At 46.2% G+C, this 16,216-nt stretch overlaps 1 protein-coding gene across 1 annotated transcript in view; it reads right to left on the bottom strand.

The window, feature by feature from the left end:
* The window catches only part of COL22A1 (collagen type XXII alpha 1 chain), a 325,582-nt gene that overhangs the window by 81,956 nt on the left and 227,410 nt on the right, over positions 1-16,216 (bottom strand). Inside the window, exons 24-25 of the mRNA XM_037892981.2 lie at positions 2,603-2,647; positions 797-850 (exon numbers count right to left, since the gene is read on the bottom strand). Coding sequence (XP_037748909.2) covers positions 797-850; positions 2,603-2,647 — 99 coding nt within the window. The remainder of the gene's footprint in view (positions 1-796; positions 851-2,602; positions 2,648-16,216) is intronic.

The raw sequence follows: 16,216 nt of genomic DNA, 5'->3' as shown, positions 1-16,216 counted from the left end.
ATCCTGTCTTCCCTAGGCCAATGAGGCATCTCCTATCCAAAAAACCAGTCTTGGTAAATGGCCACTGGATGTCACTGTTGCTGCAGAGAAAGAACAGCAAGCACCTTAGAGACTATAAATAAATTGGTTCTTAAATAAGTTTGGAGATGGTATCTTTACTCATCGGTTCCCACTCTCTTCTGCCTCCAAGGCTAAAATAGTCTGTCTCCTTCTTTAAGTGTCAGCAATTTATTAACCATACAATCTATCAAATCGACGTGAAAGCACCAGTTAGCAGAATCATCATGACAATGATTGTCTAATGTATTAGAAAGGTAGGAAAGAATCTTGTCTTAACACAGCCACTGAAGAACCTCACAGATTGTGGGAGTGCCTATTAAAGCCAATTATATCCTAGTTGATCTGCCCTGGCATTAAACACCCAATGGAAATTGCTTTGCTGTTCTAAGATGGAGATTTTGCTTCAATTCACATGCCTGATTTGGAAAGCTTGTAGTTTTAAAGAACTGCACATTGCAATAATTTGGGGGGAGTAATTAAAAAAAGGATTGCCTGAATGTATTCTTGTACTGAAATCCCAAAGTACGTGTATGACAGATTCTTGCTTCAGCCAGCAGAGGTGTTTGAATTCAGGATTTCTCTTGCTAAAAGCATAAGTCTCTAGTGCATGAGAAGGAAGTGTCCAACTGTACCAGACTCATTAACCTTTTATGTGGACAAGCTACTAGAAAGAGGGTGTGAGTTAGACATGCACAGTCATAGAAGACGGAAATGAAAGCAGCAATTCAGAACTTACAGCTGGTCCTGGCAGTCCAGTTTTACCAGAAACACCAATTTCTCCAGGCAATCCCTAGAAACAAAACCACAGTAGGGAACTGTTAGCATTCAGGCCTTTGCAATGCAGTGACATTCCGCTACTACAGTTTACCGACTTCTGCTCAGATAGATCAGCACAACTTGCCCCCTCACAAAGGCCTGTTTCTACTTTGGGAACTAGGAGTAGTTGTAAAAGTGGGGGTATATATGCCTGAGGGAATTCTGCCCCCCCAAATAAAAAAGTCTGCGCACAATATTTTAAAATTCTGCAAAATTCTGTATAATTTTATTCGTCAAAGTACAACTATTTGCTGACAAGTATTTTGAAATAAAATACCAAAATAATTGAAAATGGTGTGATTATATTGTTACTGTGCAATTTGGACAAAATAAAATTATGCAGAATTTTGCAGAATTTTAAAATTTTTAATTTTTTGATGCAGAATTTCCTCAAGAGTATCAAGGTTCTGTGTGGCACAATCTGGGTGTGGGAAGCATGGTTGGAGGTCCTGGGGGTGGGATCTGGATACACAGGAGCTTGTTGGGGGTTCTGGGTGCAGGGGGAATGGGACTCTGCAGGAGAGTCCAGGTGAAGATGGTTAGGGCTCAGTGGGGGGTGGGGTTCTAGGTGTGGGGGATTCAGTGTGGGGGAGTGTGCTGGGGGAGTGGGGCTTGGTGGGGTGGGGGTCAGGGTGCAGCTCATTGGGGCTCAGTGGAGTGGGGGTGTAAGTGTAGGGGGCTCCTGATGCAGTTGGTGAGGCTCAGGGGGGTGGAGGTTTGGGGGCAGTGGCTCCTCATGCAGGGCGTGAGGCTCGTCAGGGTGAGGTTTGGTGGGGAGTTCTGGGTACGAGGGGTTCCCGCTGCTGGGGGAGTTCAATGGAGGGGTTCCAGATGCAGACGCAGGTGAGGCTTGGAGGGGGGTCTGTGGGGAGAGGAGTCCAAATGCACAGGGGTTGGGAGGACGGGGAGCTGCTCCCTTTACAGTGACTCCTCCCTCCCGTGGCTGAGGAGTGATGGGGCCAAGAGGTCGGGAAAGGGTCACTGTACAGGGAGCTGCTCCCCATCTGCCCCACCCCTGTGCATTTGGATTCTTCCCCTCCCCGCCCCCCGCACCGAACCCCTCCTGCTAAGCCTCACTCCCTGTACCCAGACTCCCCAGCCAATCCCCCAGTGCCCCATTGTGCAGAGCTTCCTGCACCTGGGGAAGGTTTCTAGGGGTTGATCTGACCCAGCCCTGGCTGCTCCGTGCAGGGGAGGGCGAGGGGGAACTGAGTCCCTCGTCCTCCTTCTCTTCCCTCCCCTCATCACGCAGCTGGGACTGACGTCCCTGGGTGACCATGGCATCCTTGGTCCCCTCTCCCCCCACCCCACCCTTGACTTACCTCTCCCCCGGCTGCTTTGGGTGCCCAAACAGATGGGCCCATGCTGCCGGGGAGAGGTGAGTGAGCACTGATGCAGCTGCTCTTTGATTCCCCACAGAACCCATTTTTCTGTCGGGAAGCAAAGAGACCCTTCAGGGGGACATGCTTCTGTGCACGTGCAGTTGCACAGAACTTCGCCAGGAGTAAGTGCAGAGGAGCCATCACACGAAGTCAACCAGTGCTTCAGAATGAGGAAGTGCGAGCATGAATATGTCCTAGCCAAAGGCCCGATCTGACTCCCACTGAAGTCAAGGGCAAAGCTCCCACTGAAGTCTACAGAAGCGGGCCTGAGCCTTAGTTACTTCAGAATGCCATTTCTGACCCTTTACAACCAAACAAAGAAAAACGTAAGCATGTTTCCTTACTGGAGCACCAGGAGGGCCAGCAACACCAGGAGGCCCGACTGGACCCTGCCAGGAAAGAAAGAAAGAAAAATGTTTTATCAGACCCAGTGACATCCCATCTAGAGTGTGAAAGGAGCAATCTTCCGCTGGGCACAGGGTGTTCTGCTCCCTATAGCTGATTCTAATCACACGCAACACCGACCCTTATTTGAGTAGCCTCCATAAAAAGAGGACAGATGCCAGAAGCGAGCTGGGAGCCTGTACTCATGAGCAGAACAGAATTACCAGCTTTGCACAGGCAGCCTCTTAAGCCACTAACTACTCTCCCTGCAAGGTGAACTCCAGACCTGTCCCTGATGCAAGAAATGAGTGAGGCTCAGGCAATCAAGGCTATCTCGCAAGGCAGAGCCTGTCCAGTGAAACATTCTAGCCACAGTAAACCTAATTTAATCCCGATTAAGGTTGTTTCAAAGAGAACCTAAGGAGCAAGTAGTTTACCTCCAACACCAGATTTCTGAAATAAATAATGAATGAGACAGGGTTAGCTGGATTTTTTAAAAATGTGATTCTACCTATATGCCTTCAAATGACTAGACCTGATACAATAGGTCCAATATTTTAAAACAAAAACTCCACACCTGCAGTTTTGCCCATTGGCCCTGTCATTTGAGTAGTAAACTGTCAACACAAAAATGGTGCACAAAGTGGTCTCGTAAAAAGAAAAGGAGGACTTGTGGCACCTTAGAGACTAACCAGTTTATTTGAGCATAAGCTTTCGTGAGCTACAGCTCACTTCATCGGATGCATAGCATATCGTGGAAACTGCAGAAGACATTATATACACACAGAGACCATGAAACAAAACTTCCTCCCACCCCACTCCCCCGCTGGCAACAGCTTATCTAAAGTGATCATCAAGTAGAGCCATTTCCAGCACAAATCCAGGTTTTCTCACCCTTCCCCCCCCCCCCAACACACACACACATACAAACTCACTCTCCTGTTGGTAATAGCCCATCCCTCTTTGAAACCTCTCTTTATAATGCGCATGATAATCAAGGTGGGTCATTTCCAGCACTAATCCAGGTTTTCTCACCCCCCCCCCCCCCCCACACACCCCTCCAAAAACCACACACACAAACTCACTCTCCTGCTGGCAATAGCTCATCTTACAATGTGCACAGCAATAATCCAAGTTTAACCAGAACGTCTTGGGGGGGGGGGGGGGTTGTAGGAAAAAAACAAGGGGAGATAGGCTACCTTGCATAATGACTTAGCCACTCCCAGTCTCGGTGTGTTAAACAAGTTGGAGATGGAAATGCCCTATCTTTTCAACTGGGCCCACGCTCGATTGCCTGCAGTATAGCAGCAAGTGCTTCGGCCAGTCTGGTTTTAACTGGCTCAGGTAATAGGCATTACACCACTTCCCTTGGGAAAATATTTCCGACATTATAACCCTCACTGTAGCAATGAGATTTGCTCACAGGCTCATAGGCTGAAGGCAACATTATAATCATGTAGTCTGGCCACCTGCACATTGCAGGCCACTGAACCTCACCCACCCACTCCTGTAATACACCCCTAACCTCTGGCTGAGTTACTGAAGTCTTCAAATCTTGATGTAAAGACTTTCAGTTACAGAGAATCGACCATTTACTCTAGTCCAAACCAACAAGTGACCCGTGCCCTATACTGCGGAGGAAGGCAAAAAAACCCAGGGTCTCTGCCAATCTGACCTGGGGGAAAACTCCTTCCTGATCCCAAATATGGCAATCAGTTAGACCCTGAGCATGTGGATGAGACCCACCAGCCAGACATCTGGGAAAGAATTCTCTGTAGTAACTCAGAGCCTGCCCCAGCTAGTGTCCCAGCATTAGCCTTTGGGGATATTTGCTAATAGCAGTCGCGGAGGGCCATATGCCATTGTAAGCAACCTCATCAGACCATCCCCCATTAACTTATTATCACAGGGCATTCCCTCAGCTACGTGGTGTGCCACACTATCTAGCCTGTTTCTGTCACCTCACAGTCCTAAACACATCCAGGTTGCTTTCCTTTCCCCACATGTATCTTATTCCTCTGCACTTTTACACACAGAACAGAACAGTGGCATCTTCTAACCTGAGCTTTCCCTGTACCCTCACAGCTCACCTTTTGAGCTCCCCCTCTAAGCTTCCTCTTGCTTCCTATTCCTTCTACTTATATCCTCCCAATTACATCATTAGCCCAGTAATTACCACCCAGGTGCTCATAATCTGCCAACAGAAAGTATTCCTTTGCTCACAGCTGAGCCTGCGGCAGCATCAGTGAACAGAGCGTTGTTGCTAGCTCTCTGTTAGGTATCAAGCGCCTCTTGAAACAAGTTAGGGTCTTTTGCTTTCACTGCTCCCCTCGGAAGGCTGTCCCAGAACGTCACTCCTCTGATGGTTAGAAACTTTTGTCTAATTTCAAGCCTCAACTTGTTGGTCGCCAGAAGATATCCATTTGTTCTTGTGCCAATGCTGGCTCTTAACTTAAATACGCTTGAGCTGGTAAGAATGCTGGCCAACACTGTCAAACGCAGATGCCTAAAGTTAGACACCAACTTCCGCAATTAGGCACCTAAAGAAGTAGCGTGATTTTCAGAGGTGGGGAGGCCCCTGCTCAGGAGGGAAAGGGATGTGGGTCTCTGCTCGGAGAGAGAGGTAAGGCTAGAGGGCTGAGACCTGGTGGGGCACCCCATGAGCAAACCAGGGAGCAGGTCAAAGGTGTATATACCCCAAAATTGCAGTACTGGGTCCCTTCAGCACGCACTGAAGACCTAGGATGGGATTGCTCATGTGCTTAAAGTTAAGCATGTGTTAAAAAGCTTTGGTGGATTGGGGACTAAACAAATAAAGTGGGAAGAAAGGCAAGAAAAGTGACTGGGAAGTCAAATGTAGCCTGCCTGCCTCTGGTTAGCACCACAGTTCTATTTACTTTCAGTTTTCCAGCAGGGTTTTGTAGAGAGTGCTGAGGCGTATATTTTGGAAGGGCCCTGTATAAAGAATTAAATGGAACTGGAGACAGACCGAAGAACAAAAACGACAAGTCAGCACTTTGGGCAACAAATCCTAGCAGTGTCACTATTCAATATCACAGGTCACGGACCAAGGTTATACTTGTTCTTTTTGAAGGAAGAGGTGAGAGAGGGAGAAAGAGGAGACGGCAGCAGCGAGAATGAAGGATGAGGCACTGGTGGTGGCTCGGCCTTTCAAATAAGGTAGCAGGCATATGAAATTACAACTTTAGAACACATGGAAGAAAAGGGAGTTGAAAAATTGTCAGCATCTGACCAGTAGAGGGGGCAAAGTAACCAGGAATGGGATCAGTTGAGACTCACTGGCCTTGCAGCAGTTCTGTACCCTATACAGTGACTCAGGCTAGCACAGATATGAGGCCATCACCACCATAACATTATTATTATTCAGAGCGAGCCTGAGGTGCATGCAGAACTTGACAATCCCATGGGAGACCAGGAGCAGAGTCTCTAGGCAATACCGACATCTGTTGGCATGATCCAAGGTTAAGCAAGAAGTCCTGCTCAGGAGAGTTGTAATTGCACATGGCTCCAACAGACTCCCCTGCACTGCGGGTCTCTGCAGCCAGAAAGCGCTCCCCTCAAACTGGACTGTGCTAGTCAGGAAGAGGCCACGGCCAGGACGACTTGCACCTAGCTATGCTAGTGAGAGAATCAAAGCCAAGAAGGAACAGTGTAAATCAGCCCAGTGCAGGAGATAAAGCAACAGGTACTGCTGAGACAATCAGTGGTGACTGTGGAAGGACACTTAGAACATGGGAAGTGAAGGGACTGGTATTAAAGAAGGCAGGAAGCTTGGAGTTGGAGGCAGAGACAAAGGTGTTGATCCCATTCCTGCAGAAGCCAATGACACATGGAAACAGGAGGATTAGGCCCATCGTGAGCAGATAGGAGAGAGGAAGAGGTCAGTGATGGACTGGCCTGAGATGGTTGGAATGCTGAAACCAGCCTGACCTGCAGTTTGCTTGGCTGGGCACAATTAAAATTATTCATATATAGTGTTTTTGAAAGGCCTGTCAGAAGAGATGCATTTTACGGAGGAATTTGAACAAAGAGAGGGGATGGCAGTGGCAAACAAGCAAGGCAGAGAGCCCTCGACATGGCACTGTGTGGACGAAAGCTCAGAGACAGGAATGCAAGGAGGTGTTAAAAAAGGGAGTCTTGTGAGGTGCAGAGGCGGGAGGTTGCATGAGAGGAAAAAAATATTTTTTTAATTGCAATTACTCAGTGGCTTTGAGCTTCTGCTCACTCTGAACTAAATATAAATTAGTTCTGATTTCTATGAAAAACAAACTCTACCAGGTATTTAAATAGTGGGGAACATAGGAGCTGCCAGACTGGATTAGGTTCATGGGCTGTCTAGTCCTGTATCGTGTCTAAGACAGTAGACTGCACCAGATGCTACAGAAGATGGTGAAAGAAATCCCACAGAAGGCAGATGTGGAATATCTGCCCACGGGGGAGTTTCATCCTAACCCCTAATAGTCAGAGCCTGACTTAAACCTGAAGCATAAGGTATTATATCCATTCCCAAGGTCTTTATTAATTATTATTATTATTTATTTACTATAGCAACTTTGGATATTCTTGCTATCCACATAAACATCTAATCCCTCTCTGAATCTTGCCAAGTTCTTGGCCTCAACAACACCATGTAGCAATGAGTTTCACATTCTAAGCATGCTTATTGGTACTATTAATAATTCAATTGCAAACTTTTTCTATCACAACCATCATGACACATCCTAAAGCAGGCTGATTATGCACAAACACAAGACTGATTCACCTACGTAGGTGCAGGCATGTGCAATCTACAAAACTGCACCCTGGTGGGACAACTATGCTGGCGGAGGCCTCCTCGGGGGGAAGGCAGCTTTAATTTATATTGCCAGGGCTCCCTGGGAGATTCACTGAATGAGAACACCTTCTGGACAGCCCGTGCAGCCAGCTTTCTGGGCAACGCTGCCAGCTCTGGAGCAAAGGAGTCGTATACCACTACATCTCCTGCTCCTGGCAGATTTATTGCCACCAGGGGCGTGCCGGCTTGGTTGCCCTAACTGATCAGAGCCAATAGATAGAAAGTGCCATGGTCACACACACAGAACCTGCAGAAATCTGTCATGTCCTTGTCCCCCTTAAAGTCTTTTCTGCCGTGATGCTTATAGCAAATCGATTTGACTTGTATACAAATTGCCTATGGTTGTTCCCCTTCCCCTGACTTCTGCCTGTCCTTAGAACCCGAGCACTCTGAAGCAGAGACTGTTCTTGAGTCTGTGAAAAGGACCTACCCCATAGTGGGCACCGCTACAAATAATTGTAATACATCAGCTATATTTTACCCCTAAGATTTTACCCAAGCCAATAAGATCATGCCATATGTCTTCTCCTCTTGTTGCTGATAATCAAGATTAAAGTAGAAATTGGTTTTACTGATGACCATTTTTAGTGATCATTCAATTGTACGGAACAAAACCCACTTTCCAAAAGCCAGTTCCCTGTGCTGTCCCTTTTAAATTCTGATCTGGGAGAGGGGAGGACACTGAGTTATAAGGGTCTTTCGCTTTGATTTTCTTTGATTTCTTTTTTTCCAAAGGCCCAAACCATTTCACACCTTTCCGAGTGTCACTTAGCTGCAAAGCACTTTACAGCTTGTGGGAGGTAGAACAAATTATACCCTGGCTGACCAGCCTCAGCATTAAAAGGCAAGAGAGATATTTCCGTTTTTTTAATGTAACTGATGTGGGAAATTCGATCCTCTTTTAATCTGGATACAACCGCCACCCACATCTCTTTATCATGGTGGAATGAGATTTCCTTTATGCAGCAATTTATGTTGCTATAACTTTTTCTTTACATAGTATCAAGAGATAAGGGGAGGCAGCGCATTCTAGTAGAGCATAGAACAAAGCCAGGAGAACTCGGTTCTATTCCCAGTTTTGCAAGTGTGACTTCTTGTGTGGCCTTAAGCAATTTACTGCCATGCTCTGTGCCTCAGTTTCCCCGTTTGTTAAATGACGATGAAGCCTGCCTCACAGGAATTTTGAGAGGCTGAATTCATGTTTTTAAAGTGAGAGGAGACCATATCATGAAAGAGGCTATAAAAAAAGTGAAGCATTCCCATCCAGTTACCCTTGCACAGGAACTGTGCACACAAACCTTAACAGTGGTTAAGGCTCTTGCGAGCGTTCCTCATGCACCTAAAGTCAAAATATCAAAAACATTCACAGAACAACGAAAAGTTCTGAAAAAAATCAGTTTTGAAACACTGAATGAAAAATTTCTACATTTTTGATCAAATGAAAATGTTTCAAAATTTCTGAACATTTTTTAAAATTTTGAACTGGCATTTTGAAACAATTTTTTTTCCAAATGTTGATTCAAGCTGAAATATTTTGTTCAGACTTTCCCAATGGAAATCAAAAAATTTTGAGACAACCACATTCTTCAACGGCAGGTTTCAGAGTAGAAGCCATGTTAGTCTGTATTCGCAAAAAGAAAAGGAGTACTAGTGGCACCTTAGAGACTAACAAATTTATTTGAGCATAAGCTTTCGTGAGCTACAGCTCACTTCATCGGATGCATTCAGTGGAAAATACAGTGGGGAGATTTATATACACAGAGAACATGAAACAATGGGTGTTACCATACACACTGTAATGAGAGTGATCACTTAAGGTGAGTTATTACCAGCAGGAGAGGGAGGGTGTGGGAACCTTTTGTAGTGATAATCAAGGTGGGCCATTTCCAGCAGTTGGCAATGGCTCAAGCCATTTACAACACACACTTTGCTTCTCTACAAAAGAAAAAGGACACTAAACTATCTAAACTACTGCTTGCCACAAGGGGCCACAACAGTGGTTCCCTTAACCCACCCAGCAATATTGTTAATCTATCCAACTATATTCTTAGCCCAGCAGAAAAATCTGTCCTATCTCGGGGCCTCTCCTTCTGCCCCTCCACCCCCACGAACATGATACAGTTCTGTGGTGACCTAGAATCCTATTTTTGACGTCTCTGACTCAAGGAATATTTCCAACACACCTCTGAACAACATACTAACCCACAGAGACCTTCCTACCAAGACTACAAAAAGAAGTATTCTGGGTGGACTCCTCCTGAAGGTCGAAACAACAGACTGGACTTCTACATAGAGTGCTTCCTCCGATGTGCACGGGCTGAAATTGTGGAAAAGCAGCATCACTTCCCCCATAACTTCAGCCGTGCAGAACACAATGCCATCCACAGCCTCAGAAACAACTCTGACATCATAATCAAAAAGGCTGACAAAGGAGGTGCTGTCATCATCATGAATAGGTCGGAATATGAACAAGAGGCTGCTTGGCAGCTCTCCAGCACCACTTTCTACAAGCCATTACCCTCTGATCCCACTGAGGGTTACCAAAAGAAACTACACCATTTGCTCAAGAAACTCCCTGAAAAAGCACAAGAACAAATCCGCACAGACACACCCCTGGAACCCCGACCTGGGGTATTCTATCTGCTACCCAAGATCCATAAACCTGGAAATCCTGGACGCCCCATCATCTCAGGTATTGGCACCCTGACAGCAGGATTGTCTGGCTACGTAGACTCCCTCCTTAGGCCCTCCAGCTATTTTCGAGACACCATTGACTTCCTGAGGAAACTACAATCCATCGGTGATCTTCCTGAAAACACCATCCTGGCCACTATCGATGTAGAAGCCTTCTACACCAACATTCCACACAAAGATGGACTGCAAGCTGTCAGGAACAGTATCCCCGATAATGTCACGGCAAACTTGGTAGCTGAACTTTGTGACTTTGTCCTCACCCATAACTATTTCACATTTGGGGACAATGTATACCTTCAAATCAGCGGCACTGCTATGGGTACCCACATGGCCCCACAATATGCCAACATTTTTATGGCTGACTTAGAACAACGCTTCCTCAGCTCTCGTCCCCTAGCACCCCTCCTCTACTTACTCTACATTGATGACATCTTCATCATCTGGACCCATGGAAAAGAAGCCCTTGAGGAATTCCACCATGATTTCAACAATTTCCATCCCACCATCAACCTCAGCCTGGTCCAGTCCACACAAGAGATCCACTTCCTGGACACTACAGTGCTAATTAGCGATGGTCACATAAACACCACCCTATACCGGAAACCTACTGACCGCTATTCCTACCTACTTGCCTCCAGCTTTCACCCAGACCACACCACACGATCCATTGTCTACAGCCAAGCTCTACGATACAACCGCATTTGCTCCAACCCCTCAGACAGAGACAAACACCTACAAGATCTCTATCAAGCATTCTTACACCTACAATACCCACCTGCTGAAATGAAGAAACAGATTGACAGAGCCAGAAGAGTACCCAGAAGTCACCTACTACAGGACAGGCCTAACAAAGAAAATAACAGAACGCCACTAGCCATCACCTTCAGCCCCCAACTGAAACCTCTCCAACGCATCATCAAGGATCTACAACCTATCCTGAAGGACGATCCATCACTCTCACAGATCTTGGGAGACAGGCCAGTCCTTGCTTACAGACAGCCCCCAACCTGAAGCAAATACTCACCAGCAACCACACACCACACAACAGAACCACTAACCCAAGAACCTATCCTTGCAACAAAGCCCGTTGCCAACTGTGTCCACATATCTATTCAGGGGACACCATCATAGGGCCTAATCACATCAGCCACACTATCAGAGGCTCGTTCACCTGCACATCTACCAGTGTGATATATGCCATCATGTGCCAGCAATGCCCCTCTGCCATGTACATTGGTCAAACTGGACAGTCTCTATGTAAAAGAATAAATGGACACAAATCAGACGTCAAGAATTATAATGTTCGAAAACCAGTTGGAGAACACTTCAATCTCTTTGGTCACTTGATTACAGACCTAAAAGAAATTCTTCAACAAAAAACCTTCAAAAACAGACTCCAAGGAGAGACTGCTGAATTGGAATTAATTTGCAAACTGGATACAATTAACTTAGGCTTGAATAGAGCCTGGGAGTGGATGGGTCATTACACAAAGTAAAACTATTTCCCCTTGTTTATTCCCCCCCCCCACACACACACACTGTTCCTCAGATGTTCTTGTCAACTGCTGGAAATGGCCCACCTTGATTATCACTACAAAAGGTTTGCCCCCCCCCCCCCCCCCCCCGCTGGTAATAGCTCACCTTAAGTGATCATTCTTGTTACAGTGTGTATGGTAACACCCATTGTTTCATGCTCTCTATGTATATAAATCTCCCCACTGTATTTTCCACTGAATGCATCCGATGAAGTGAGCTGTAGCTCACGAAAGCTTATGCTCAAATAAATTTGTTAGTCTCTAAGGTGCCACAAGTACTCCCATTCTTCAATGGGAAAATGTTTCGATTATAGAATTTCAACCAGCTCTCTTTCTACAGAAATTAACATAGGGACTCTTCTCCATGCTTAAGAATTTAATTCAGGTGTCTGAAGGCTTTTGAAACCTGACATTCTCCATAATCAGAAGGATGGTTTGCCTTGTGACTTCCCAGTTGGGTACCAGAGATGAGATGATGGGGGATGCGTCCTCCTTTTATGATCTGTCTTGTTTCAAGGGTTGTCAGAGAAAGGGAAATTTATTCGGAATGTTCATGGGTTACTTCTCACAGTCTCATCAACCACAATATGAGGTTCTCCTTCCCCATAGGAAGGTCTGTGAATGCAAACAGAGCACTAGGTACTTTGGCCTGAGCTCACTGTTCTGTAAAGGATTGGGGAAGAGGTCAATGGGTGCACCATTCAGGTGCATATGAGGATATAATGGCTCCTCCAGAGAACTGCCATTGGAAATGAAGCTGCACAGATGTAGCTCACATATTCCATGCTGCTGTCCAAAGTCACTTGTACCATTAGAAATGCTTAGACAAATACTTAATCCGTACAACAAAGATGGCAACGCATGTTTATTTAGGCAGCTCATAGACTCCTGTAAATCAAGAGAATATGCCATCATGATCATCTAGTCTGACCTCCTGCACATTGCAGGCTACTGAACCTCATCCACCCACTCCTGTAATTGGTCCATAACTTCTGGCTGAGTTACTGAAGTTCTCAAATCTTGATGTAAGGACTTTCAGTTGCAGAGAATCCACCATTTACTCTAGTCCAAACCAGCAAGTATCCCATGCCCCACACTGCAGAGGAAGGCAAAAAAATCCAGGGTCTCTGCCAATCTGACCTCAGTGAAAATTCCTTCCCAACCTTAAATATGGTGCATCATTTAGACCCTGAGCATGTGGGTGAGACCCACCAGCAGGGGTGAAAGTAACTTAAAGGATTTACAGGTCTGCTGGAGTCATGAGGGGGCGTGGCCTCAACCAGAAGAGGCGTGGCCTCAACTGGAAGAGGGTGTGCCCTTAAATCAAGATTTAAAGGCCCCAGAGCGCTGGCTGTGGCTGGGAGCCCCAGAGCCTTCAAATCACCCCAGAGCTAGCAGCTGCAGAGGCGGCCGAGAGCCCTGGGGCTCAGGGGCGAATTAAAGGGCCCAGGACTCCAGCCGCTGAGGACCTCCGGACCCTTTAAATCACCGCGGGAGCCATGCCGCTGCTACCCCGGGGCTTGAGCAGCGGGGCTTGGGTGGCGCTTTAAAGGGCACGGGGCTCCCCGCAGCGGCCGGAACCCTGGGCCCATTAAATCACCGCCGGAGCCCTGCCGCCGCTCTCTGGTGGTGATTTAAAGGGCCTGGGGCTCCCCACAGTGGCAGGTGCACTGGGCCCTTTAAATCCCCCCTCGAGCTGGGCTCCGGCAGGGATTTAAAGGACCAGGGGCTTCGACCGCTGCGGGGAGCCCTGGGCCGTTTAAAGCACTACACGAGCCCTGCTGCTTGAGCTCTGGTGGTGCTTTAAAGGGCCTGGGGCTCCCCACAGCAGCCGGAGCCCCGGGCCCTTTAAATCACCGCCGGGGAAGCCGGACAGGTCTGGTACGCTGTACCGGACCGTACCGGCTTACTTTCACCTCTGCCCACCAGCCAGACACTGGGAAAGAATTCTCTGTAGTAACTCAGAGCCCTCTCCCTCTAGTGTCCCATCTCTGGCCGTTGGTGATATTTGTCATTGTAGGCACTCTCTTCATACCAGCCCATCCATAAACTCATCAAGCTCAGTCTTGAAAAAAATTAGGGTTTTTTTGCCCCACTGGGCTACTCCTCTGATGGTTAGAAACCATCTAATTTCTAGCCTAAACTTACTGGTGGCAAGTTTATATCCATTTGTTCTTGTGCCACCATTGGCTCTTAACTTAAATAACTCCTCTCCCTCCCTGGTGTTTATTCCTCTGATGTACTTACAGAGGGCAATCATATCTACCATCAGCCTTCATTTGTTTAAGCAAACAAGCCAAGCTCTGTTAGTCTCCTCTCACAAGATAGGTTCTCCACTCCTTTGATCCATATAACACTTAATCCATATAACAAAGATTGCAGTGCATGTTTTTTAGGCAGCTCATCAGTTTATGAGTGAGACAAGCATTGAGGCCAGGCAGAATTATTTGGCTGCTGATATAATGCTAATAAAATACATGGCACTAATGCGAATAGGCCTTTTTCAGCTCCAACTTCTATATTTGTCCTTACTCATCTGCAGGGCCATTCACAGCCATTTAACCTCTGAAATTTCATCTCTTGTTATATCTGCACTAGTTCCATCTGGCAGCCTCATCTCAGGGCTTGACTTCACATACAGAGCCACAGCTGCAGAACCTACCGAAGGTGCTACCTATCCTGATGGGAGAGCTTCTCCTGTCAGTGTAGTTAATCCACCTTCCTGAGAGGTGGTAGTTATGTTGAGGGGGAAAAGCTCTCCCATCAACACCGTGAAATCTTCATGCAGGGTTAGGTTGGTAAGTCTACACATGTCTACTCTACAGCTCTATATTAATATAACTGCGTCGTTCAGGGGTGAGGATTTCATAGGTGCTGGAACTAGAGGTGCTGGGGGTGCTGCCGCACCCCTTGGCTTGAAGCAGTTTCCGTCAGATACAGGGTTTACAATTTGGTTCAATGGCTCTCAGCACCCCCACTATCAAAATTGTTCCAGCGCCCCTGGTGGATTTTTCACCCCCCTGAGCAACGTAGTTATATCAATATAGATCTGTAGTGTAGACTTGGCCTCAGTCTCCCATTCTCTCCTCTGTCTGGCCTTCACTGTTGTTGTACCAAGATCCCCAATCCTTTTCACAATGCACCTCAAAACTCCCCTTTTCTACTATGCTTGCTACAACCAGCTGACATATGAACAGCCGCCCCTTTGGGGTCCTTCCACCTGTTCTTCACCTCTCTTCTACCCTGCTGCTCACACCTCCTTACACTAACATTTGCAATGCTGGACTTTTGATGAATGCTGCATTACAATACTAAATTGTATTCTCCGCCCAAATCCTGTTTTGTAAACCAAGAGAATAGTAAAAGGGTATAGAAAATGACTGTTGGCAACACTGAAAATCAAGGCCCTAAGGGCCAGTAGTCGTGTACATTTAACTTGCATGGCTTTTTAATCATTTTAAGTGCTTGCTGCATCATTCATAATGGACCAGGTCTCTAGTTATTAAGCCAAGTGGCATGATAACTGGAGCACCAACGTTTCTGAACAAAAATTACTGATAACCTCCCGAGGCCATAAGAATGCAGAGGCTTTGTACATTGCAGTTTCTCACTGAGACGATCTTCTTTTCAGCAAAAGACTGTGTTTGCTTAATTTTGTATCTTAGCATAAGGCACAGCCTGCGATTTCTTATGTTTATTGATGAACAAGCTTAATTTCTTCTTTTTGTTGTTTTTAATGGTTTTTATTCAGTCAGTGCAACAAATGAAAACAACATAAAACATTCATCAGGGTTTTTTGGCTTCAATGCTATTAGTAAACTAACAGGTTCCAGATTTATTTTTTCTCCCTTTCCCTGTTTCAATTCTTATCAAAGATGGTCCTACGCCTATCCCCCCACTTCAAGCACCTTTGGGAGAGTTTGGATTCAGATGTGAGCTTTGCAGTTCAGGCACATCTCTGATTTTTACACAACCCCTTACTAAAGTCTTACCTGGTAAATAGGACTTTAAGAACTCAGCACATTCCAGGGTTTATACTCAAGGTCTCTTTAAAAAGGCAAACAGAAATCAGGAGTGCTCTGGACCTAAGTGGGAGTCTACACTAGATTCCAGATTCCAACAACTGTCAGTACCCAGTTCTGTACCCAGATTCCGAACCCAGATATGTACCCAGATTCCAGCAACTGTCAGTAATGCAGCTGATTGCACTGGTGTTAAGCTTCTAGTGTAGATGGGTTCAGGTGTTTTTATCATGGTGCCAAACAAATCTACTCAGAGCAGGGAGAAAAACTGCCTCGGTTTATCTACATTAGCTCTTCTCCTACTGGTAGTCTGTGCTAGTCTACACAAGCTCTTATACCATTGCTAGTGCTTGCTGAAATACAAATATTAATTTTGCTTAAATAGATAAGGCAGATGTAGCAGACATGCACACAATAGCAGCTCATACACAACCGGGTCTGGCTGAAAAAAATTCCACATTCTCAGAA

The sequence above is a fragment of the Chelonia mydas genome, chromosome 2, assembly GCF_015237465.2.
Source record: "Chelonia mydas isolate rCheMyd1 chromosome 2, rCheMyd1.pri.v2, whole genome shotgun sequence".
NCBI lineage: Eukaryota > Metazoa > Chordata > Testudines > Cheloniidae > Chelonia > Chelonia mydas.
The sequence above is the reverse complement of the archived record's forward strand: the minus strand, read 5'-3'. Positions and strand labels throughout refer to the sequence as shown.